The sequence below is a fragment of the Musca vetustissima genome, unplaced genomic scaffold (genome assembly GCF_032173495.1).
Source record: "Musca vetustissima isolate MV318-11 ecotype Yass unplaced genomic scaffold, APGP_CSIRO_Mvet_v1 utg38030, whole genome shotgun sequence".
Taxonomy (NCBI): Eukaryota; Metazoa; Arthropoda; class Insecta; order Diptera; family Muscidae; genus Musca; species Musca vetustissima.
The window spans coordinates 84,277-107,301 of record NW_026881578.1 but is presented as its reverse complement, the minus strand read 5'-3'; the positions used below and the strand labels follow the sequence as shown (position 1 = coordinate 107,301).

General features: G+C 33.7%; 1 protein-coding gene across 1 annotated transcript in view; it reads right to left on the bottom strand.

Moving 5' to 3' along the window:
* Positions 1–10,541, bottom strand: part of LOC133327488 (fringe glycosyltransferase) — a 43,555-nt gene extending 33,014 nt beyond the window's left edge. Inside the window, exon 1 of the mRNA XM_061536006.1 lies at positions 10,358–10,541. Coding sequence (XP_061391990.1) covers positions 10,358–10,486 — 129 coding nt within the window. The 5' untranslated portion in view covers positions 10,487–10,541. The remainder of the gene's footprint in view (positions 1–10,357) is intronic.
* Positions 10,542–23,025: the final 12,484 nt, after the last annotated feature.

Genomic DNA, 23,025 nt, shown 5'->3' with positions numbered 1-23,025 from the left:
CCTCAAATGGGGATTCTTAATAGAAAACCTTTGAATAATCTTCAATTGAAGACCATTGATGGAAAACCTGTCACCGACCTTTTTGTATAGATGTGTATGCTATAATTGGTGACTTCATTTAGGGTTTCTGTAAATCGAAGACTTCCCATACACTTTCTAAGGATAGAAGATCTCTATTCGTATTTTTTCTGTTGGCGATCTCATTTAGGGTTTCTGTAAATCGAAGGCCTCCCACAGATTAAGGTAAGAAGATCTCCAATCGGGGTTTTATTTCTGGCAGAAAATCGCCTGTATTCTATAGATAGGCGACCTCATTTCGGGCTTCTGCAAATAAGAAAGCTCAAATTTGTCTTCTATGGATTGAATACCTCGCTTTGGTATTTCATAGAAGACCTGCCATCGGCCTTATTTCTATAGATGCACTTCAATCACTCTTTCATATATATATAGATGATCGTTTATCGGTATTCGAGACACTCAATACATAGCATACCTATCGGTGTTCTATATAGGAGACCTACTATCGATTTTTAGTTGTAAATTATATGGGTCTTCTTGTCGGGGTGGTTATTGCTTCTTGGCGGTGTTGCCACAAATTCTCCTTAACGGTGCATTGGTTTCTATTTTATTTCCTCATAAAACGGCATATACATTAGAACTTTTTTACCGGGTTAACCTACTTTATGAGGATTTATTTGACATATATGCAAAGAAATTGACAATTGAAACCTACTTGGTTAACGAAATCCGGTTAAATGTAAACGTACTATAAGCAACATACAAATTTCGATTTTTTTTTTTTTTTTTTTTTTTGATTAAGGGTTGTTTTGGAAATGGTAACCCAATTTAAATTAGCTTAAAATTTATTATGGCATCACTACCACTGTCGTGATTCTGGTGTGGGGACTATACTATTGTCGCTTTTTATGACGATTCAATTATATTTGATTGTTTGTTGTTGTTGGTGGTGCTGCTTCTTCTGCTGATGCCATTGTTGGTGTAGCTCCTATTGTCAACATTTCATTGTCTCCTCAAACACCTCCAAAAGCAACAACAACAAAAGACTATCATTATTTTTATGAAGAATATGTTTCAACGTTCCGTCCTTTTATTCTCCTTGTTGTTGATGATGATGACATTGTCATTGTCTATACACGTTTGTATGTATGTAGGTCTCTCTGTTTCCCTGGAAGTTTGTGCTAGTTGGAAAGGCAACACCAACATGAAACGTAAAATGTTGTCCCGTCCCATGTGTTTGTTGTAAAAAGCAGTAGTGTGGTGTTTAACTCATTCCATAACCAACAAAAAACCCGTATATTAAATGGAAAATAAGAGCACAGGTCACGCGTGATATTACAGTCGGTTAGCGTTGGTTTGTTTTCTACAACAACAAGTCTATATATTGTCAAGATTGTTGTAGAGGAAAAAAAACATTTTTTTCAGAAAATATAAAAAATTGGTCGTAAAAAGTTGGTATCAAAAAAGATAGGAAAAATAGTTAAAAAGCCAGGCAACCAAACCAACTAAATGGTGATAAAACAGGAAACCCAAAAGCAATGAAACTATTTAATTAGGGTGTCGTACAGCTATAAAGAACTAAACTACCAAGTGATAATAAAATTTAGCCTAACAAATAACAAGTATTCGAAAACATGATGTAGGAAATCAAAAGAGACCTAAAAACGGGTATAATTTTCTTCCTATTTTTCTATGACTCAGTTTTCTTTGTAACATAGCTACCTAACAAAATATGTATGTCGAACATAATGATATTCATTAGCCAGGATATGATGAAATTTTGTTAGTAACACTTTTAGGTATTCGTTTACCCGTTTCCACCAACAGGAAAATCCTTTAGAGGGAAATGCAAGTTGTCTATTTTTGTTTTAATTAGCATCCCTTCGTTTGGATATTTGCCATAGATTTTTTTTGTTTCCTGCACCATCATTAGCAGAAAAGAAGGAGAAGAAAAAGCCCTACAACAATGCTGATGGTAGATAGTGCAACTCCAGTATTTCTGTTATTAATGGGGTGTGGAGTTATTTTGGAAAGGAGATTGGGATGCGGTCTAGTCAATGCATACCAGAAGGATTAATTCATTATTAAGAACAAAATGGGAATGGTATAGATTTAAACCTACAATACTCTAAATATAATTAACAAAATACAATGTCGGTTTTCGAAGCTACTGGAGGATTTCAGAAGTTGGGGAACTTCCAATGTACTTTGGAAGGCCTTTTAAGTGTTTACTACATACAGGTCACTTTCTAGAGATACTATCTATATTCCACAAATATAACGTGTTAAAAACTAATATAGGAAGTCCTTGGAATATATTTTCAACGCTGAAATATTTTTCATAATTTTGCTTTGATGCGGAGTTTTTTAATCACCAGAGCAAAATATGTTCTTTAAAAATCCAATCTTATTATAGTCCTCGATAAATGTCCTTAAAAATCCAAGCTTATTATAGTCCTTGAAAAACAGAACAGTGAACAGAAATGGCACTATGTACACCAAACAACACATGTTACTCGCCTACGCCGATGACATCGATATAATGGGTCGAACATTGCGAGCGGTAACAGCCACCTTTGAACAAATTGAAAAAAGTCTGCCAAAGTGGGTCTGGCAGTAAACGGCGAGAAGACCAAGCTGATGGTATCAACGCGCAAGACATCCAGTAGACTCGGATCAACTGTGGAACTTGAGAACTACAGCTTAGAAGTAGTTAAAGACTTTATATACCTTGGTACCACCATAAATAAAACGAATGACATCAGTTTTGAAATTCGGAGAAGGATAGTGATGGCCAACCGATGCTACTATGGTCTGAGCAAACAACTCAAAAGCAAGGCCACCTCCCGCCAGACCAAACTCACGCTGATACTACCCGTGCTATTATATGGATCAGAAGCATGGGTACTTGCGCAAGGAGATGAGGTGTTTGAAAGAAAAATTCTCCGAAAGATCTACGGGCCGATCTGCGTCGACGATGAATATCGGCGTCGAATGAACCACTAGCTCTACAATTTATACGCGGACATCAACATAGTCAGTCGTATTGAGCTGCAACGACTACGGTGGCTAGGCCATGTTGCGCGGATGAATGAGAATGTCCCAGCTCAAAAGGCATACAAAAACGAGCCTACTGATAGTTCCGTAAAAGGGAAAGGCCACGAATTAGATGGAAAGACCAAGTAGAAAACAACATCTTGGAATTGGTGGATTTGCGCACAAGACCGACGCGCTTGGAAATCTTTTATAAGCTCGGCTTACTGAACAACCGTTCTGTAACAAGCCAGCTAATTAAGTAAGTAAGAGAAATATTCTTAAAACCACAGGCTTATTAAACGACATATGCAGGCTTATTAGACGGCATTAGAACTTTTTACCGGGTTAACCTACTTTATGAGGATTTATTTGACATATATGCAAAGGAATTGACAATTGAGACCCACTGTAAACGGTTAAATGTAAACGTACTATTATAGTTCCCGCAAAAAAATATTCTTTTCGAACAAAATATTCTTTGAAAGTCCACTTTGAAAGTTCTTTAAAAATTCACGCTTATTGTAGTGCTCGAAAGAAATATTCCTTAAAAATATACTGTGCTTATAGTCCTCGAAAAAGTTATTGTTTAAAACTCAACGCTTATTATAGTGTTCGAAAAAATATTTTTAAAAATGTATGCTGATTAATTACTCCACAAAAATATACCTTCAAAATGCATGCTTATTAGCCCCCGAAAATATATTCCTTAAACACTCACGCTTATTATCGTCCTCGAAAAAATATATTTTTTTTTAAATCCAAGCTTATTAGATTCCTTTGAAACAAATATTCCTTAAAATCCACCTTTTTTAGATTCCTTTAAAACAAATATTCTTTAAAAATCCAGGCTTGGAATATGCCTTCTAAACAAATATTCCTTAAAAATACACGCTTATTATAGTCCTAAAAAAAAAATATTTAAAAATCGTTTTCTTTTTTCTTTAAGAATTCACGCTTATTATAGGTCTTCAAAAATATTCTTTAAGTCCATGCTCATAACATTCGTCAAAAATAATATCCTTATATACTTCAAGCTAATTATAGTCCTCCATAAAATATTGTTTAAAAATCAATTTTTATTATAGTCCACGAACAAAATATTCTGGATACAAAAGGGATCTTTCCATGTCATGTACGCTGCTCTCATTTTTTCGTTGATATTGAATTTCTTCCCCCCACAAAAAACCGTGAGATTGATGACCTCCATCATTGGGATCGTATAAAAATGCACCTGTTCGTTGCATTAACTGTCTTTTCGCCGACGAATGATTTTCAGTTCAATACAAATAAATGAAACAGAAAAACAAAGAACAACAACAAAAACAACAAACAACAGTGTAAACAATACATTAAAGAACACAACACAGCAACGACAACAGACTCTCGAAATATAACAGCACTACATTAATTTTTCTTCCATTTTCTTGGTAGTGTGTTTGTTTTGCTTGTAGCTACGTATGTGTATGTGTGTGTTTTTGTCTTTAATTTTTCTTTTGTTGCTTTTCAAGCCGGTAATAAACCAAACAAAAAACCCCTCCGTTAAAAAGCCATAAACATTACTTACACAATTCGTACGGTGTTTTGTTGGGCTCCAACTAAAGAGAGAGAGAGAGAGAGACGGGAAAACCTGAAAAGATAAACAAATACCCTTATCCCTGCGCCTCTCACTCATTCTCTCTCACCCAGGTTTTGCTATCAGTTTTTAACACACTCGTTGCAACCACATCGTTTGTTCAATATCATATTTGGTGCTGATGTTGTTGTTGTTGCTGTTTTTCATTCATACAGTTTAATGTTGATGGCGTTTTCTGGTATTTATCGCTTTTGCCACCATTCAACTCCTTCATAAATATCAGCAGTTTTTTGCTGCTGTTGTTGTTGTTGTTTTGTGCCAAAGTTATTGTGGGAGCATATAAATGCAATGCTTGGAAATTCAATATCCAACGTTTGCATTCAATATTCAATACAATTTTCATTATTATTTTTTTTTCTCAAATTTGTACTGGTTTTCAGTTCTACCGGTGTTGGTGTTGTTGTTGTTGTCTTAACCACCAAAAGAAAATCTCAAACAATCGCCAAGAAACAAAGCATACCGATCGATCGATTGAACATTCAAACCAAACAAATCTCTAGAACAAAGGTGTTGATTTCATTGACAATTATTATGTTTATAGGTGGATTCATATGGTCGCTGTTGTTGTTGTTGTTGCTGATGGTGGTGGCGTTGGAGATTTGTTTGTCTTGAATGAATTTAAATTCAAAAAGAGTCATTATACGCTTTAAAACTAAATGAATGAAGCAACTGACTGGTGGGCAACAAGAATTTAAATATCTAACATAAAGAAGCAAACAAACGCACGCACACACATAGCCACACCAACTGATCTGTGCGACATTTATTACAAACATTTATAGTTTTAACGGTATAAACGACTAATTATTTGATTGATTTATGATTATTTGATCGGATCAGGGTACAATAATATTAAGACAGTTAAAGAGTTTTCAAGTTAATAGTTTTATAATTAACTCGACATTTTTTATTAGTACAAAACACAAAATATACAACAATATATAATGCACACAATACAAAAAAATAAAAAAAAGGAACAAAATCGGAGAGGCAAGGGTCATTGGTGCATAGTTTTCATGAAATCGGCCAAAAATCCCTGCAAACAAATGACACACTGAATCTAAAAATAGACGACAGCCCGGTCATTTGAATGGTGTTATGTTGATTCTCTGCAAAGTAGAGACGCATGACAGTGGATTTATGGTACATGGTTACATGTTCCGCCACAAAATTTGCTGAGACTTTTAGAGAATTCTCAAACAGAGCGTTCTCTAAAAGTACTTAGGCTTGACGTTGTGGATGTAAAAAAATTGGGGAAGAAGGGTGTTTTGTTTAGTGGAGTGATACATGACTCCCTGGGACAATATCCCAAGCAAAAAAAAACTAAGAGAACTGATGAGGATTTGTGGCGAAATCCAAAACTATAGTCTTCTCTGCCTTTCCCGAAAGTAATCAATGTGAATATAACCCACTTTAAAAATAAAAATCTTGTTGTTTTTATTTAAAACAACAAGAAAGGGATCAAGCTGGCTTACCTAAAAAAGTAAACACACACACATCCCTACAAACAAATGCCACACTGAATCTATGACAATAATATTTTAATTTCAACTTACTATAGTCCCCGAAAAAATATATTTTTTAACCAGTGAGCGGAGTAGTATATACGGACGGGGCCGACCATACGATACCCTACACAACTACCACGAACTCTAACTTTCTACGGATGTTTATTCCGAGCCTGGGCAATATTTTGTGATATTTGCTCCCTCTAGGCCGTTTGGAGGTCAACAGCACCTCTTCCTTACACTCACATATTTTACGAATATTACTAATATTCAGTACAGCTCTTCTAATTAATTGTCCAGATTCCCTTCGCCGTGGGTTGTGTTGTGATATTCGGATTATTATTGGCATCGACTCGAAAAAACACAAAAAAAATAAGTATTCGGTCCACTTCATCCCATAATTATAATGTGATCATCACCGAAAGTTATAGGCATTGTCCTTGAACATAACTGGATCCTCATGGAAAATTTCAAAGCGATCAGCGCTATATTTCCGCCCTCTAGTTTGCTAATGGGTTACTGAATAATATCTGATTACGTAAGCACCTCTAAATACTTAAGTGTAACTCCCACATCCGAATACATACGACAATATAATTGGTATCAATTTAAGAGTCAACCAATCATCTTGTATATACTATTAAATTCTCGTATCTATGTCCTTCAGGAGTACACATATATGCTCCATAGAATGGAATTTTTGTAATTTTTCGCACAAAAGTCAGAGTCCATTTGACCCGCTAAATATTGACCGATCTTTATCAAACCAGACATGCTTATTCTTTGGCCTGATCCCCTTCTCCATGTAAAATTTCACGATGTTCGGAACATAATTGCAGCCTCTAGAGCAACCAGAAAAATCGACAAAAATTATGGATTTGGTCCATTTCATCCCCTAAATATTATCCGATCTTTACCAAAGACAATAGGGGTCTTCATTGGACAGAACCCATCCTATATGCAAAATTTCGTGAAGATTGCTCCATAACTGTGGCCTGTATCGTGTTTACAAATTATACTGGACAGACGGACGGACGGACACACATGTCTAGATCGACTCAGCTAGTTGAGATATGACGATCGGTATACTTAAAGGTGGGTCTATGACCAATATTTCGCGGCGTTACAAACTTTTTGGGCTGCACAAAGCTATAATACCCTTTAATATATTAAAAAATATTCTTTAATAAAAATCGACGCTTATTGTAGTCTTATAAAAAATATTCTTAAAACACCCACGCTTATTTTAGTCCTCTAGAAAAATATTCTTTAAAAATCGACGCTTATTGTAGTATTATAAAAAATATTCTTGAAACACCCACGCTTATTGTAGTATTATAAAAAACGCTTATTATAGTCATAGAAAAAATAGTCACCCTCGCTTATTTTAGTCCTCTAGAAAAATATTCTTTAAAAATCCACGCTTATTATAGTCATGGAAAAAAATAGTCTTTAAAAATCCACGCTATTTATAGTTTTCCAAAAAAAATAATTTTTAAAATCCACGCTTTTTATAGTCCTCAAAAAATTAATTTTTTGAAATCCACACTTATTGTAAATAATTACTTAAAAATCCACACTTATTAAAGTCTCCAAAAAATATTATTTCAATATTCCACGCTTATTAAAGTCTCCGAAAAAATATTATTTAAAAAGCCACGCTTATTATAGTCCTCTAAAAAATATATTTTGAAAATCCACGATTGTTAAAGTCCCCGAAAAAATATACTTTAAAAATCCACGCTCATATAGTCCTCCGGCCTCGCCCCATTTTCGTTACTTGATGGTGGGTATGGGATGGTATAAAAAATTCGGCCTGACCAAACTTAACCAAATTGTAAAGTATCTCTGTTCGCTTTTTATGATTAATCACATAAATATACACACATACATCCAATACAAACTAAGAGAAACATAAATACATACATATATATAGGAAACTCAACTCATTCTCATTCACTCAAAATAGTATGAAGCTTTCTCTAACACAAAAAACTGAAATCGTTAATAGCAAAAATCTGGATCCAAAAAATCAATACCTTTTCTTAGAATTCCGAACTACAGTTGCTAAAATACGATATATAAAGCAAAAACAAAAATAAATTTTAGCCATCAGTCCTTTCAAAATTCACTGTTATTTTGTTATTTATGTAAAACATTGTTTTATCGTTTTCAAATTTCCATTATATTTTAATTTAATTTTCAAATATGAAATTTCACTAAACGATTAATTTATCTCATACCCCATATTCGTATCAATTTTCAAATTCCAAATTCACTAATAAATTTATAATCAAAAGAAATAAATGCATTAACATTTAATATTCACAATTACCCAGCTAATGAATGATGAAAAGAAAACATATTTGTCAAGCATAAAATATTTAAATTGTTTGTATCATACCATAGATATCGGATGTTATGATGGTTGCTTCTATGGAAAATAGCGTTGAAAAGAAAATCAAAACCAAAAACAATCCCCATTGGTTATTAACTTATTTTATTCAAATTAGCTTTCCCATATTAGTCAAATGAATTTTGAATGAATAAAATTAAGAAAAAAATCGTCTGCAGTCTCACGAGTCTTTAAGGCTGGTAGATGCATTGACGATGTTGAAATCTCCCTTGTCTGACTTGTCTGTCTGTTAGTTAGGCTTTCACATTGTTAAGAAATAAACAACAAACAAATGGTAAAAACTGTTTGGTTGTTTCTTTGTGTGTATGCGTTTTGTTTTTGTTTGTCAAGTAACATGTTGGTATTTGATATAAATGTTTAACATTTGAAATACAATATTTAATATATACACATACATTTTTGAGGTATTTAGAAAATCTATGAAAAGAGACTTCTCCTAAATGTACTGAATAGAATACCCTTTGAAAAGTCTTCTAAAGACAAAATACCTTTTACAAGTCCACTGAAAACAAAAAACCTTTTACCGACCTCAGAAAGGTATAATGTAAAGACATCATCTCTACAGGTAGAAGATTTATTATACAATCACATAGTTATAGTCCTCTAAAAATATTCTTCAACAATCCACGCTTATTATAGTCCTCTAAAAATTTTATTTATAAATCCACGCCTTTTATAGTCCTCTAAAAAATATTCGTTAAAAATTTACGCTTATTATAGTACTCTAAAAAATATTCTTTAACAATCCAAGCCTATTCTAGTCCTCTAAAAAAATTCTTTAAAAATCCACGCCTATTATAGTCCTCTAAAAAATATTCTTTAACAATCCACGCCTATTATAGTCCTCTAAAAAATATTCTTTAACAATCCACGCCTATTATAGTCCTCTAAAAAATATTATTTAACAATCCACGCCTCTAAAAAATATTATTTAACAATCCACGCCTCTAAAAATATTCTTTAGCAATCCTCGCCTATTATAGTCCTCTAAAAATATTCGTTAATAATCCACCACTATTATAGTCCTTTAAAAAAATATTCTTCAACAATCTATGCCTATTATAGTCCTCTAAAAAATATTCTTTAACAATCCACGCCTATTATAGTCCTCTAAAAAATATTTTTTAAGAATCCACGCCTCCAAAAATATTATTTAACAATCCACGCTTATTATAGTCCTATAAAAAATATTCTTTAAAAATCCACGCTTATTGTAGTCCTCTAATATTCTGTAAAACTTAACGCTTATATAGTCCCCGGTCATTTTCGGTTTTTGCAATTTCCCATTGAAACATTTTGATATAGCCCTCATAAAATGCTGCTCCAAATAACATGTTGGTCCATGTTTTATATAGACCTCATATAAAAGTTTCACCCCGAATTAAATAGTTGCATGGTTTATGATGCATTTTCCAACTGTAGTGGGGAAACTATTTCTTCGAACAACAACTTCACATTGGTCCACGTTTTCACATAACCACCACATATATGTCTTGTGCCAATTTCAGTACGTTTGCTGTGCCCAATTTAGCACCTCATTTCACATAGGATAAAATCCACCAGGTTCCATGTTTGACATAGTCAAATCCAATATGAGGTATTTACAATGTCCATCTCATGTTGAAGGCCATTAAAAGATCAAAGTCAGAATTTTACGACGTTTTTACTTGTTTCATACTACTCTCCTCCTGATTACTTTTTAATTAGTAAATTTTAATCAAATGAATATGCATTTATTATACTTACATTAATATTTGGATATCCATATGAACTTTGGTAGAACACCAAAGTGGTGTAAATGATAATAACGCCTAGAGTCATTGCTTGTAATTGTCGTTTGTAACGTTGTGGCAATGACAATAAAATAGAGCTCATACTTTAATGAACATCATTGGTAGTTGAACTTATTCAGCGTTCTTGAATGTTGAGGTAATTTTGATCGCAATGATCGCTTGTAATATCCGTTGTCGATCTAGAACACATGCATACGCACACACACAAACCCACGAACTGTAATTAATTAATTGCAAATTGAAAACTTTGTGTGCTTTTGTGTTCTCACAGCTCAGCTAATGTATGAATTAATTTTTAGCACAATTTTTTTTTTTCTCTCAGCAACTTTTCGTTGTTTGGGTTTAATCTTTTTGTTTTAATGTGGGATTATTTTGTTTCCACTTGAACTTGATTTCATTTCAACATAGGTTTACAAATAAACAAATTTGAATTTGATTTAATGAAACTCCCTTTTTAGCACTTTATCTTGTTTATTTATGTTATTCGTTTATTGTAATTTAATTCCGTTTGTTTACAAAAAGCACGGAGAAAATGCCGCTAAACGCGTTTTTATTTTCAAAACAGCATAAATATTGAATATTCGAATGAAGAAAAAAATAAAACGTGCGCGCCAACAGTTGTACGTCCATGAAAAGTCCAATTGTGACTGATCAGTGTTTTCAACTCAGAGATACTTTACAGTTCGGCCATGAGCCAACAACAACAACGACGCCGTATTCCATGGATACGAAAGCCACAACAGATACAATTGGAAGTTGGGTATCTGTTGCATGTGCTCAACAAGTGGTTGGAAGGCACTCTTCTCATTTGAACGTCCATTGAACAATGAAACCGGCCTCATGGCTTATTCTCTCGCTCTCCTACAAGTGATACTCCGGCTCTAGATATGTGTGTGTGTGTTGGCCCAATTGAGGGTGAGAAAAATGTAAACAAATATAATTCGCTCTTCTCAATATACATATGTTCACTCTCATATACTCACCCCCTCCTGCTTAATCAAAAAACAACTGCTATTTTCCAATTGGTTCACTTCCAGTGTATCTCATTTTTGTTTACATTTCCATTTGGATAATGTATCTACCAGATACATCTGCAGTTTTTTTGAGAGATAGAGTCCTCTCTTGTATTCTCACTTTCGTCTTTGTATCGGTATCTCCGATGTGTGAATTGATTTTTTGCAACAACAAAAAATCACAAAAGAACCTAAAATCTTTGAGCCTCTTTTTGTTTGGGCTTTGTTTTTTGTTGTTGTTTTGCTTTGAATGGCGGTATGCCAAATGAGATTTATTGGTTTTTTGTAAGCTATGTACGTGCGGATTGTCGATAAAAATTTTGATATTCAACAAAATTCTTTCAGAACATTCATCAAAAGTGTGCTCATGACTCAAGATTGCAGGAAATTATGGAAATAAGTTTGCGAACCAGAAATTTTGTTGACAGGAAATAAGGGAACGATGTTATTTTTGGAACACCGAAATAAAAGGATTACCAACAATTATATGTTTTAAATATCATTATTAAAAATTCTAAAAAATATATTGAATAATTTGTATACCCTACACAACTATGTTGTCAGGGTATTATAGCTTTGTGCAGCCCCAAAAGTTTGTAACGCTGAGAAGTATACCGATCGTCATATCTCGACTAGTTGAGTCGATCTAGACATGTGTGTCCGTCCGTCCATTATAATTTGTAAACACTATACAAGCCACAGTTATGGACCAATCTTCACGAAATTTTGCATATAGGATGGGTTCTGGACAATCAAGACCCCAAACACCGCGAATTTTTGCATGGAGAAGAAGGGGATCGGGTCAAAGAATAAGCATGCCTGTTTTGATAAAGATCTGTCAATATTTAGCGGGTCAAATTGACCCTAACTTTTGTGTGAAAAATTACCAAATTTGTATCCTATAGCGTATATATTTACCACTAAAGGACATAGACCCGAGAAGTTGATAGTGTATCGAAGAGGAGTGGTTGACCCTTAAATTGATACCAATTTTATTGTTGTATGTACTCGGATGTGGGAGTTACACTTAAATATTTACAGGTGCTTACGTATTCATACGGAAATATAGCGCTGATAATTTTGAAATGTTCCATGAGGTTCCAGTTATGGTCAAGGACAACGCCTAAAATGTTAGGTGATGATAATAATTTAATAATTTTTCGGATGAAGTGGACCGAAAACTTAATTATTTGTACTTTTCGAGTCGAAACCGAACATCACAACACAATCCACGGTGAAGAGAATCTGGACAAGTAATTAGAGGCGCTGTACTGATTATTAGTAACATTTGCTGACCTCTAGCCAGTCAAAAGTGTGCAAATATCGCGAAATATTGCCCAATCTCAGAATATAGAACCACAGAAAGTTAGATTTTCATGGAAGTTGTGTAGGGTATCGTATGGTCGGCCCCGTCCGACTATACTGCTCCGCTCACGGGTTTATTTATATTTTTAAGGCGACATTTTTAGTATGATTATAAAATTCAGAATATTTTTAGGCGTAGATTTAATTTAGAATATTTTGCATTTTTTAAGCCTGGATATAATTATGAATCTCTACGTATTTTTTCAGAAAATACGTAGAGATGAATTAAAGACATGGTTTCCTTAGGCGTGCATTTCTGTAAAAGTGTTTTTTTAAAGAATAGTTTTAGGCGAATATTTTTAAAAATGATTTTTTTAAGAATATTTTAAGGTGCGGATATAATTCAGAATGTTTCAGGTGTGGAATAAATTATTCATATTATCTATTTATAGTAGTAGAATAAATTAAGCATTAGTTTAGGCGCGGAATAAATAATTCATATTTTTAGGCCTTTAATAAGTTAAGCACATTTTTAAGCGCGGAATAAATGATGCACAATTTTAGACGGTTTGGATATATACCGTTATATTTTTCAGAATATTGCTATGCGAACATTTTAGGCATGGCTTTCTCTACGAATAATTTTAATATTCTTTAAGAATATATTTAGGCGTGAGTTCCTTTAAGAATATTTTTAGGCGTGGATTTCTTTAAGACTATATTTAGGCGTGAAATCACGCATTTAAGCACTCACTGGGTAGGAAATATTCCTACTAAAAAGTATATATATTGGAACACTTTTGAGAGTAAACCTCAAAAAACACTACACCCACCTCCCCTCCTCTTTCGGTTTTTTTGGTGAGAATGGGGAGTAGGAACGTTTTTTAATCGAATAGGCTCCAATTTGGTATTTTGATTGGAGGGATGGAAACGTTGACCATTGTAAGCTTACAGGACGTAGCTAAGATTCTAAGCCAAGATTCTGTTTCAGTCAGGACCCTTAAAACATGTTGGAAATTGCAATATTTATACCCTTCACCACACTGTGGTACAGGGTATTATGTCTTTGTGCATATGTTTATAACATGCAAAAGAAAACGAGATAGATACATGGTTCCTTTTGAGAATATGCATGGAATCACTTTCTTAGTCGATTTATGCATGTCCGTCTGTCCGTCTGTTGGTGTTAAATTGTAAACAAAGTACAGGTCGCATTTATAATCCGATTTGGATGAAATTTGGCATAGGTCACTTATTCGGCCCAAGGACGAACCCTATTGAAATTGGGAAAAATCGGTTCAGATTTAGATATAGCTCCCATATATATATATATATATTTAACCGATTTAATGTAAACGGTCCCTATATATCTTTCGATTTGCACGAAATTTGGTACAGCCTAATCAATTAGGTCTAGAATGATGTCTGCCAAGTTTCGTGAAAATCGGTCCAGATTTAGATATAGCTCCCATATATAATTTCGTCCGATTTCATGTAAATGGTGCACCAAAGTCCCTATATATCCTTCGATTTGCACGAAATTTGGCATAACGTACTGAATTGAGCCTAGAGTGATGTCTGCCAAGTTTCGTGAAAATCGGTCCAGATTTAGATATAGCTCCCATATATAATTTCGTCCGATTTCATGTAAATGGTGCACCAAAGTCCCTATATATCCTTCGATTTGCACGAAATTTGGCATAACGTACTGAATTGAGCCTTGAGTGATGTCTGCCAAGTTTTGAGAAAATCGGTTCAGAGTTAAATATAACTCCCATATATAGTTTGGTCCGATTTCATGTAAATGGTGCCCCCAAAGTCCCTTTATATCTTTCGATTTGCACGAAATGTGGCATATCGTACTGAATGAAGTCTAGAGTAATGTCTGCCAAGTTTCGAGAAAATCGGTCCTGATTTAGATATAGCTTCCATATATAGTTTCGTCCGATTTCATGTAAATGGTGCCCCAAAGTCCCTATATATCTTTCGATTTGCACGAAATTTGGCGTAACGTACTGAATTGAGCCTAGAATGATGTCTGCCAAGTTTCGTAAAAATCGGTCCAGATTTAGATATAGCTCCCATGTATAGTTTCGTCCGATTACATACAAATGGTGCACCAAAGTCCATATATATCCTTCGATGTGCACGAAATTTGGCATAACGTACTGAATTGAGCCTAGAGTGATGTCTGCCAAGTTTCGAGAAAATTGGTCCAGATTTCTATATAGCTCTCATATATACTTTCGTCCGATTTCATGTAAATGGTGCAGCAAAGTCCTTATATATCTTTCGATTTGCACGAAATTTGACATAACGTACTGAATTGAGCCTAGAGTGATGTCTGCCTTGTTTCGTGAAAATCGGTTCAGAGTTAGATATAGCTCCCTTTTATTATAGATTGATTTTAAGTAATTGACGCACCAAGGAAACAATTGGCTGATAGGATTAAATTAGTATAACATAACCTGTGAAAAGTTTGTTTGAAATCGCTTAATATTTGGACAGAGCTTCCATATATATTTTCGCCCGATTTCAAGTAAATTGGGCATCAAACTCCTCAGTTAGACAGATTGACATCAAATTATGCACAACTTACAAAATTGAGCATAGAATTACGTAGTTGCGTTTTGGAGAAGTACAGACATAGCCCAACGGATGACCTATTTATATTTGTTTGAAGTCGATTTGCATACTTTATGGATAGATCTAGGTAGATTCACATTTAGATAAGTATCACATATTTTATTTCATCCAATTTCATGTTAATAGTCCTGTTTAATATACCCATAGTGGTGAAGGGTATCATATAGTCGGCCCCGTCCGACTTTACTACTTTCCTTACTGGTTTTATATTACATCTTTGAGTAGAATATAATTCTATGTCGATTTATGCATGTCCGTCTGTCTGTTGAAATCACGCATTTAGGCTTCTCACTGAGTAGAAATATTCCTACTAAAAAGTATTAATATTGGAACATTTTTAGGAGTTGACCTGAAATAACACTACACCCACCTCCCCTCCTCTTTCGGTATTTTGGTGAGAATGGGGAGTAGGAACGTTTTTTAATCGAATAGGCTCCAATTTGGCATTTTGATTGGATGGATGGATGGAAACGTTGACCATTGTAAGCTTACAGGACGTAGCTAAGATTCTAAGCCAAGATTCTGTTTAAGTCAAGACCCTTAAAGCATGTTGGAAATTACAATATTTTTTCTAAAAATAATATTTCCTTCATCTCTTGTATGTACATATATTGTTGAAGAGTATTATGAAATCGGCCCGTCCGAATTTTTTTAAGATCCTTAATGTTTCGTTTTTTAAAAAAAATCAAATTTTCCTAGAGTTTCTATTTACCTCTGATTACACCAATATTAAATATAACACACTTGAAGCCCGTAAATTTGTTAAATAAACTAGCAAACATTTTCGTAACGCCACTTGAATATGTCTATCTCTTCAACGCTTATCTTCACTATCTTTTCCGATTTCCATAGAATTCACAATTTTAATATAGAATATACCAAAGAATATACCAAATCATATCTAACTACCTATCAAAGTTGAAGCCCGAATTGGTCTACTCCAACAAAGTAAAATGAGGATTTTATAATACCAAACAACAGACCATAAACAACTAAAGTCCTCTTCAAATATTGTCTGCCAATATTTCCAGCAATGTACAACGACCGTTCCGAAATAAGTAAACGGATTTACATGCCAACAAACAATCAAACAAACACTACAGCATTAGCAAACACAAATACGAGTACTTGAATCTTCTCTTGGCTTGCCGCTTTGGAGGATATGTATTTGTGGCTGAATGCGCCTACGGATAAAATCACATATACAGTGGTTTGAAAGTGTGATATTATTGTTTCAGTATTTGTAATATTTTGAGATAGGGCTAATTTCGAAACCATGTATTTAACTCTAATAACGATTTGTTAAGAATTTCTATCCTATTTAAAGACTATGATCAAAAATTGTTAGAGTTCAATTAATAGGTCACCAATAAAAATCAGATATTAACATCGCAATGAGTCTGTATCCTATCAAACAGTCTACATCACTTTAAACACTGTGCAATATGTTTATAACTTTACAAGATATATATACATTAACCGGCACACGTGCAAGACAACATTTTGTGTAGGTCGCCAAATGCGTAGATGACAAACATAGGTTTTAGTTTTTCCATTGTTGTTGTTGGCATTATACTTTGTTTTATTGTAGTTTTCTCTATCTCATATAGAGAAGGGATAAATAAACAATACAAGGTAGATGACATTTGCCCATGCACATGGGTTGTTGGAATTGTATATGTTAGCGGTATAGTTGGAATAGTGCACGCTTCGTCTAGTCTTCTTTTATCAGTTTTTATATGTAATGACGATAAATTGTACATATTCCGACATGAAAATACAATTGAAATTGATGATAAGCGAATTCTTTTATAAAAAAAGCTTTTGGTTAATTCGATGTAAAGGGCCAAATCCAAATAGTAATATTAGTTCCAATATATTATAGGAAAATTTACAGAATATGTTCGAAATATTCCACCGAACAGGTTATGTGAGATTAAATTTCAAAAATCGATTTTTTCAGTTCTGGAATTGGGAAGGATTATCACTTATAGTGTAATCAAGGAAGACAAGGATTTATGAAATATATACTTGCGCAAACTCCTTTTCAATGATACATAAAGGAAGTGGTGTCCAAAAGAGAAACAAGTGAAAAAGGGGTTAAGTTCGGCAGGACCGAACATTGGATACTCCACTGAGAGTTACAGGAACTGAAAATATAAGTAACATACCAAAATGTACACCTACACCAACAATTGCACCATGAGATTGTTGTAAACTAATAACGTACACCAACTACAGCAATTTTTAATGGAGATTTTACCTAAAATCGCAAAACCCGATTTTGACGACACATGGTGGAGTGGAACATGTATATAAAATCCCCAAAATACTGTTATTTATAGAACAAAGTTATATCAGCAATGTACACAGGAATTTATTTCGGGGGGCGGGATAGAATATGAAAATTGTCACCGTAGAAAAAAATGTATGCCTTCGTCCCTGTAGTTATACCCAAAGCGGGACCAATATTACCGAACATTTTGATTTTTCCCTGTAGTTATACCTAAAGCGGGACCTATATTACCGAACATTTTGATTTTTCATTATATGTTGTGATTTGTCTAATTGAGGACTGATATAGCTCAATTTCGAACCTAACATTATTACAATACATTCCTTCATGCTAAATATTGAAAATATCAATTGGTATGTTAGTTGACAAATAAAATGGACCCATTAAGTTATTGTTCACAATAAAACGATCAAAAACACATATTATTCAACAAAAATAATTAATTTATTCTTTATGGTTTCGCCGAATTCTGCACTTTCAAAATTGCTGGTGTTGCATAACTATAGACGCACTTTTACAAAATTAGAAAAATTTATTTTTTAAAACTTAAATAAAATAAAATAACTTTTATAAATAATGGGTAGGGCCTTCCTTATTTTGAATAAGTTCAAAAATTTTATCCATCACACTGTTGATCAAAATTATTCGCAAGTCTTCATCGATTGACCGCCATTCATCGATAATCACTTCTTGGAAATAAAATAATGTTTGGTATTGGCGGTTTTCTGCATAGACACGACGAGGCAAGATTCCACACATGTTCTCGATCGGATTCTGGTCGGAAATTTTAATATTTTTCGATTTTAACCATACTTGAGTATGGCCACTTTTATGAACTGGTGCGTTGTCCTGCTAAAAAACGAGTCCTTGATTGTTGCTGCTTTCCCAAAATGTCAATAATTTGTCTTCCAAGACTTGAACGTACTCCATTGAATTCATCCGACAACATGGAAATGTCAAATAATGGTTATAAAATGTTCCCAAGACCATTATGGAACCGCCACCGAAATATTGTATTAAGAAATAACGATATTTCGGTAACCGCCACCTTGGGAGCATTTTATAGCCACGGAATGCTTTATTTGACATTTCCATGTTGTCGGATGAATTCAATGGAGTACGTTCAAGTCTTGGAAGACAAATTATTGACATTTTGGGAAAGCAGCAACAATCAAGGACTCGTTTTTTTAGCAGGACAACGCACCAGTTCATAAAAGTGGCCATACTCAAGTATGGTTAAAATCGAAAAATATTAAAATTTCCGACCAGAATCCGATCGAGAACATGTGTGGAATCTTGCCTCGTCGTGTCTATGCAGAAAACCGCCAATACCAAACATTATTTTATTTCCAAGAAGTGATTATCGATGAATGGCGGTCAATCGATGAAGACTTGCGAATAATTTTGATCAACAGTGTGATGGATAAAATTTTTGAACTTATTCAAAATAAGGGAGGCCCTAGTCATTATTTATTAAAGTTTTTTAATTTTATTTAAGTTTAAAAAAAATTATCTTATTTTCTAAAAGTGCGTCTATAGTTATGCAACACCAGCAATTTTGAAAGTGCAGAATTCGGCGAAACCATAAAGAATAAATTAATTATTTTTGTTGAATAATATGTGTTTTTGATCGTTTTATTGTGAACAATAACTTAATGGGTCCATTTTATTTGTCAACTAACATACCAATTGAATTAAGGTTGCGTCTATAGTTATGATACGCCATACGGCCAATATTGGTCCGATTAAGACACAATTTTGCACAGAGTACTGAATTAGATTGATATATGCCAAGCATTGTTAAAATCGGTTCAGATTTAGATAAAGCTCCCATATATAGTTTCGTCCGATTTTTTGTGAATGATACACCAAACACCCAATATTTGTCCGATTTGGACAAAATTTTGCACAGAGTACTGAATAAGGTCCAGATTGATATCTGTGAAGTTTTGTTAAATTCGGTTCAGATTTAGACATAGCTCACATTTATAGTTTCGTCCGATTTTTTGTAAATTGTGCACCAAACTCCAAATATTTGTCCGATTGAAATAAAATTTTGCACAGAGTACTGAATTAGTCCAGATTGATGTCTGCGAAGTTTTATTTAAATTGGTTCAGATTTAGATGTAGTTCCCATATATAGTTTCGTCCGATTTTTTGTGAATGATGCACCAATCTCCCAATATTTGTCCGATTGGGACAAAATTCAGCATGGAGTACAGAATTCGGTGGTATCCTTATATGGAGGCTATGCATAAACGTGGACCAATATAACCCATTATCGTGCTTGACCTGCATACAAAAAACTACTCCATGCTAAATTATGGTGATCTAGATCAATTCGTTTAGAGGCTGGAGTGATTACAACAAACAGACGGAAATGGTTAAATCGTCATAGAATTTAACGCTGATCAAGAATAAAAATAGAGAATAAATGTTTAGCCATCACCGATATCGTACTATTTCGTGAAATTTTTTTTGAAAATGTTACCTTTTTATGAAAACAAATATTATTATTGAAAGAAAAAGAATTCGGAATTAAAAACAAATATTTTAAAAATTCAGAAGATATTTCAAATCGCACATTTAAGCGGAATCCTTTATTTTGGTGGACACTCGCACATCCTTCGGGTATAGATGACATTAAAGTATTTATTATTTCAATATTGCTTCCCAGACTTTGAAAAAAGGGTTAAATTTAGCTAATGTTTATGGGGGTGTATAATACTGTCTATGTATGATTGAATTGGCCCTATTTTCAACAACGTGATATTGGTGATTTCCATCTTGTTAATTTAACAAAAAACAGTTCCACAACCGACATAAAAAGTAGTCATGTATCTTAGAAAGAAACACCAATTTTAAAATTATTCACTTTTATTTGAGGAGATAATGAGAATTGATTTAAAACACTTGTAGGTCATGTACAAGCAAGCGGGCACACAATTCTAGAATGTTTTGGACCAACATAAACAAGCCAAGGCTAATGGAAAAACCAAGCCAAAGCTACAAAGCAAACATGAAAGCAAACCAAGAGACGAATGAAGAATTGTGTTTTGAATTTTAAACAAAAGTTTTATTAAAACAAAGTTGATGTTTAGACTGAACAAAGAAAGGCACGAGAAGGCAACAAACAACCAAGCAGGCGATGCCATAACAAACTAAAAACAACAACAGCTCTAGCGATCAGCATACTCAGCACATAGAGGAAGGAAAACGGTTGCCTTGCGGTTAGGCGTGTCTCGCCATGCGACGCGAGCCTTTACTTAAAGACAACAAACAATGGTCGTACTTTCCATATATAGAAATCTGCTGCAACTATGACAAGGAACAGGTCACAGTGGGGGCGTTATTATTATTACTACAGTATTTTTCGGTTAATTGAACCTACGGTTAATTGGTATCCACGCTTAATTGAACCACATGATGGGTCAAAAATATTTCATTTCAAAGTAAGCGGGTTCGGATAATTGGTTCCTCGGTTAATTGCACAAAAATTTGTGCAAATTTTGATGTGCAATTAACCGAAAAATACTGTATTATTATAAGTTATATATAAGTTATATTTTATTGAGTCTTTTTTTTTATCAATAAGATTAGAATTAAAAACAATATAAAGTAATCCTTAAGACTATAATGTATTATCCTAATGTCAAGAAAAGTTATACAGCATCATGCTTCATGTAATAAAAAGACAATAAAATGTAGACATCTTGTGTGTTAATGGACGCCCTTGCTCCCGGGACTTTTACATAAAAGAGAAAATCTTAAATCTAGGGTTTAAAACTTAAAACTAAAACTTAAATCTAGAAATTAAAAAAAAAAACATATGAAAAGAATAAAAAAAATAACAATACAATAAAATAAAAATAATAATAATAAAAAGGTACGCAATAGCTACCCACGATGAGTCCCGGCGAGCGCCTTTTCATAAAAGCAGGTAATGCCTGCCTGATCCTCATTTGAAAACCCCAAAGGAGAGAGATACTGTGTGTTTGACAACCCAAAGTTTCTCTGACTATTAATTGCCTCTATCATATGAGCATTTTCATGAAATTCCAATCTTAAATTAAACTTATCCAAAATATCAAAAACGTAGGCGGAAAAACGCTTTAACTTTGATTTGGAATAAATATAGTCATTTGAATATCTTTTATTTATACTGCTAAAATTTTTCCCTATACACAACCTTAAAATTTTTCTCTCCAGCATCTCAAGTTCCTTCATTATCGTCGGTGATATATTGAACCAAATTGGAAATGCATAACTAATTATTGGTCTTATGCAGGTTTTGTACAAAAGAATTTTGGTGTTGGATGGTAAAAATTTATTACAAAAAAGTTTTAGAAAAGAATTAAAGATTATTTGAGCTTTATTTCGAACTTTTCTCGCGTGAACATTAAATTTAAAAAGTTTATTAAACTCAATACCTAAATATGTGACAGAGTCTTTGAATGGAATTTCTGTGCCATTCAAAACAAGTTTTAATGCCTTACTTTCGGGAACAACAAACCGTTTGCATTTCCCAGAAGCATTCCTTATGCAAATGGCTTCACATTTTGAAGGGTTTATCTTGATACCCCATTTATCAAAATATTGATTTACTACGCGGAGATGTTGCGAGACATCTGCCAAAGCAACAACAGGCGATTCGTGGTGCGAATATAGCAAGGAATCGTCAGCATACAAAATACTTTTGGAGTGTTCACGATCGTGGGGGAAATCACTCATAAAAATATTGTACAGATGGGGAGCTAAAACCGAACCCTGAGGGACACCACAGTTCACATCTGAAAGCTCTGACAACTTGTGTTTAAACTGCACGCAAAACTGTCTTCTTGTGAAAAAACTTTTAATCAGCTTTATGATCTGAGGATTAAATCCAATGTTTATCATTTTCGTCAATATTCCATAATGAGAAGCATGGTCAAAAGCTTTTTCTACGTCAAGAAAAACAGCGACAGTACATTTTTTATCCCTTAAATTTAGAACAATATCATTATGAAATTTTGTCATTGCATCAACTGTTGAATGGCCCCTCTGAAAACCGAATTGTGAATTTGGAATATATGGCAACGATATTCCGTTATCCATTTTTTTCCGAATAACTATCTCGAAAAGTTTGCCCAAATTTGAAAGTAAAGATATAGGTCTAAGATTTGAAATTTCTTCACTGTTGGCTTTTTTCTTAATGGGAATAATCTTGGAAATTTTCCAAGAATCAGGGAAATACCCATTAGAAATGCAATTATTAAATATAATGGTTAAATACTCGAAAGCTTTGACGGGAAGTTTGCGAATAATAAAATTCGAAAGACCATCGAGTCCGGAAGACTTTTTATTCTTGATAGCTGCTGAAAT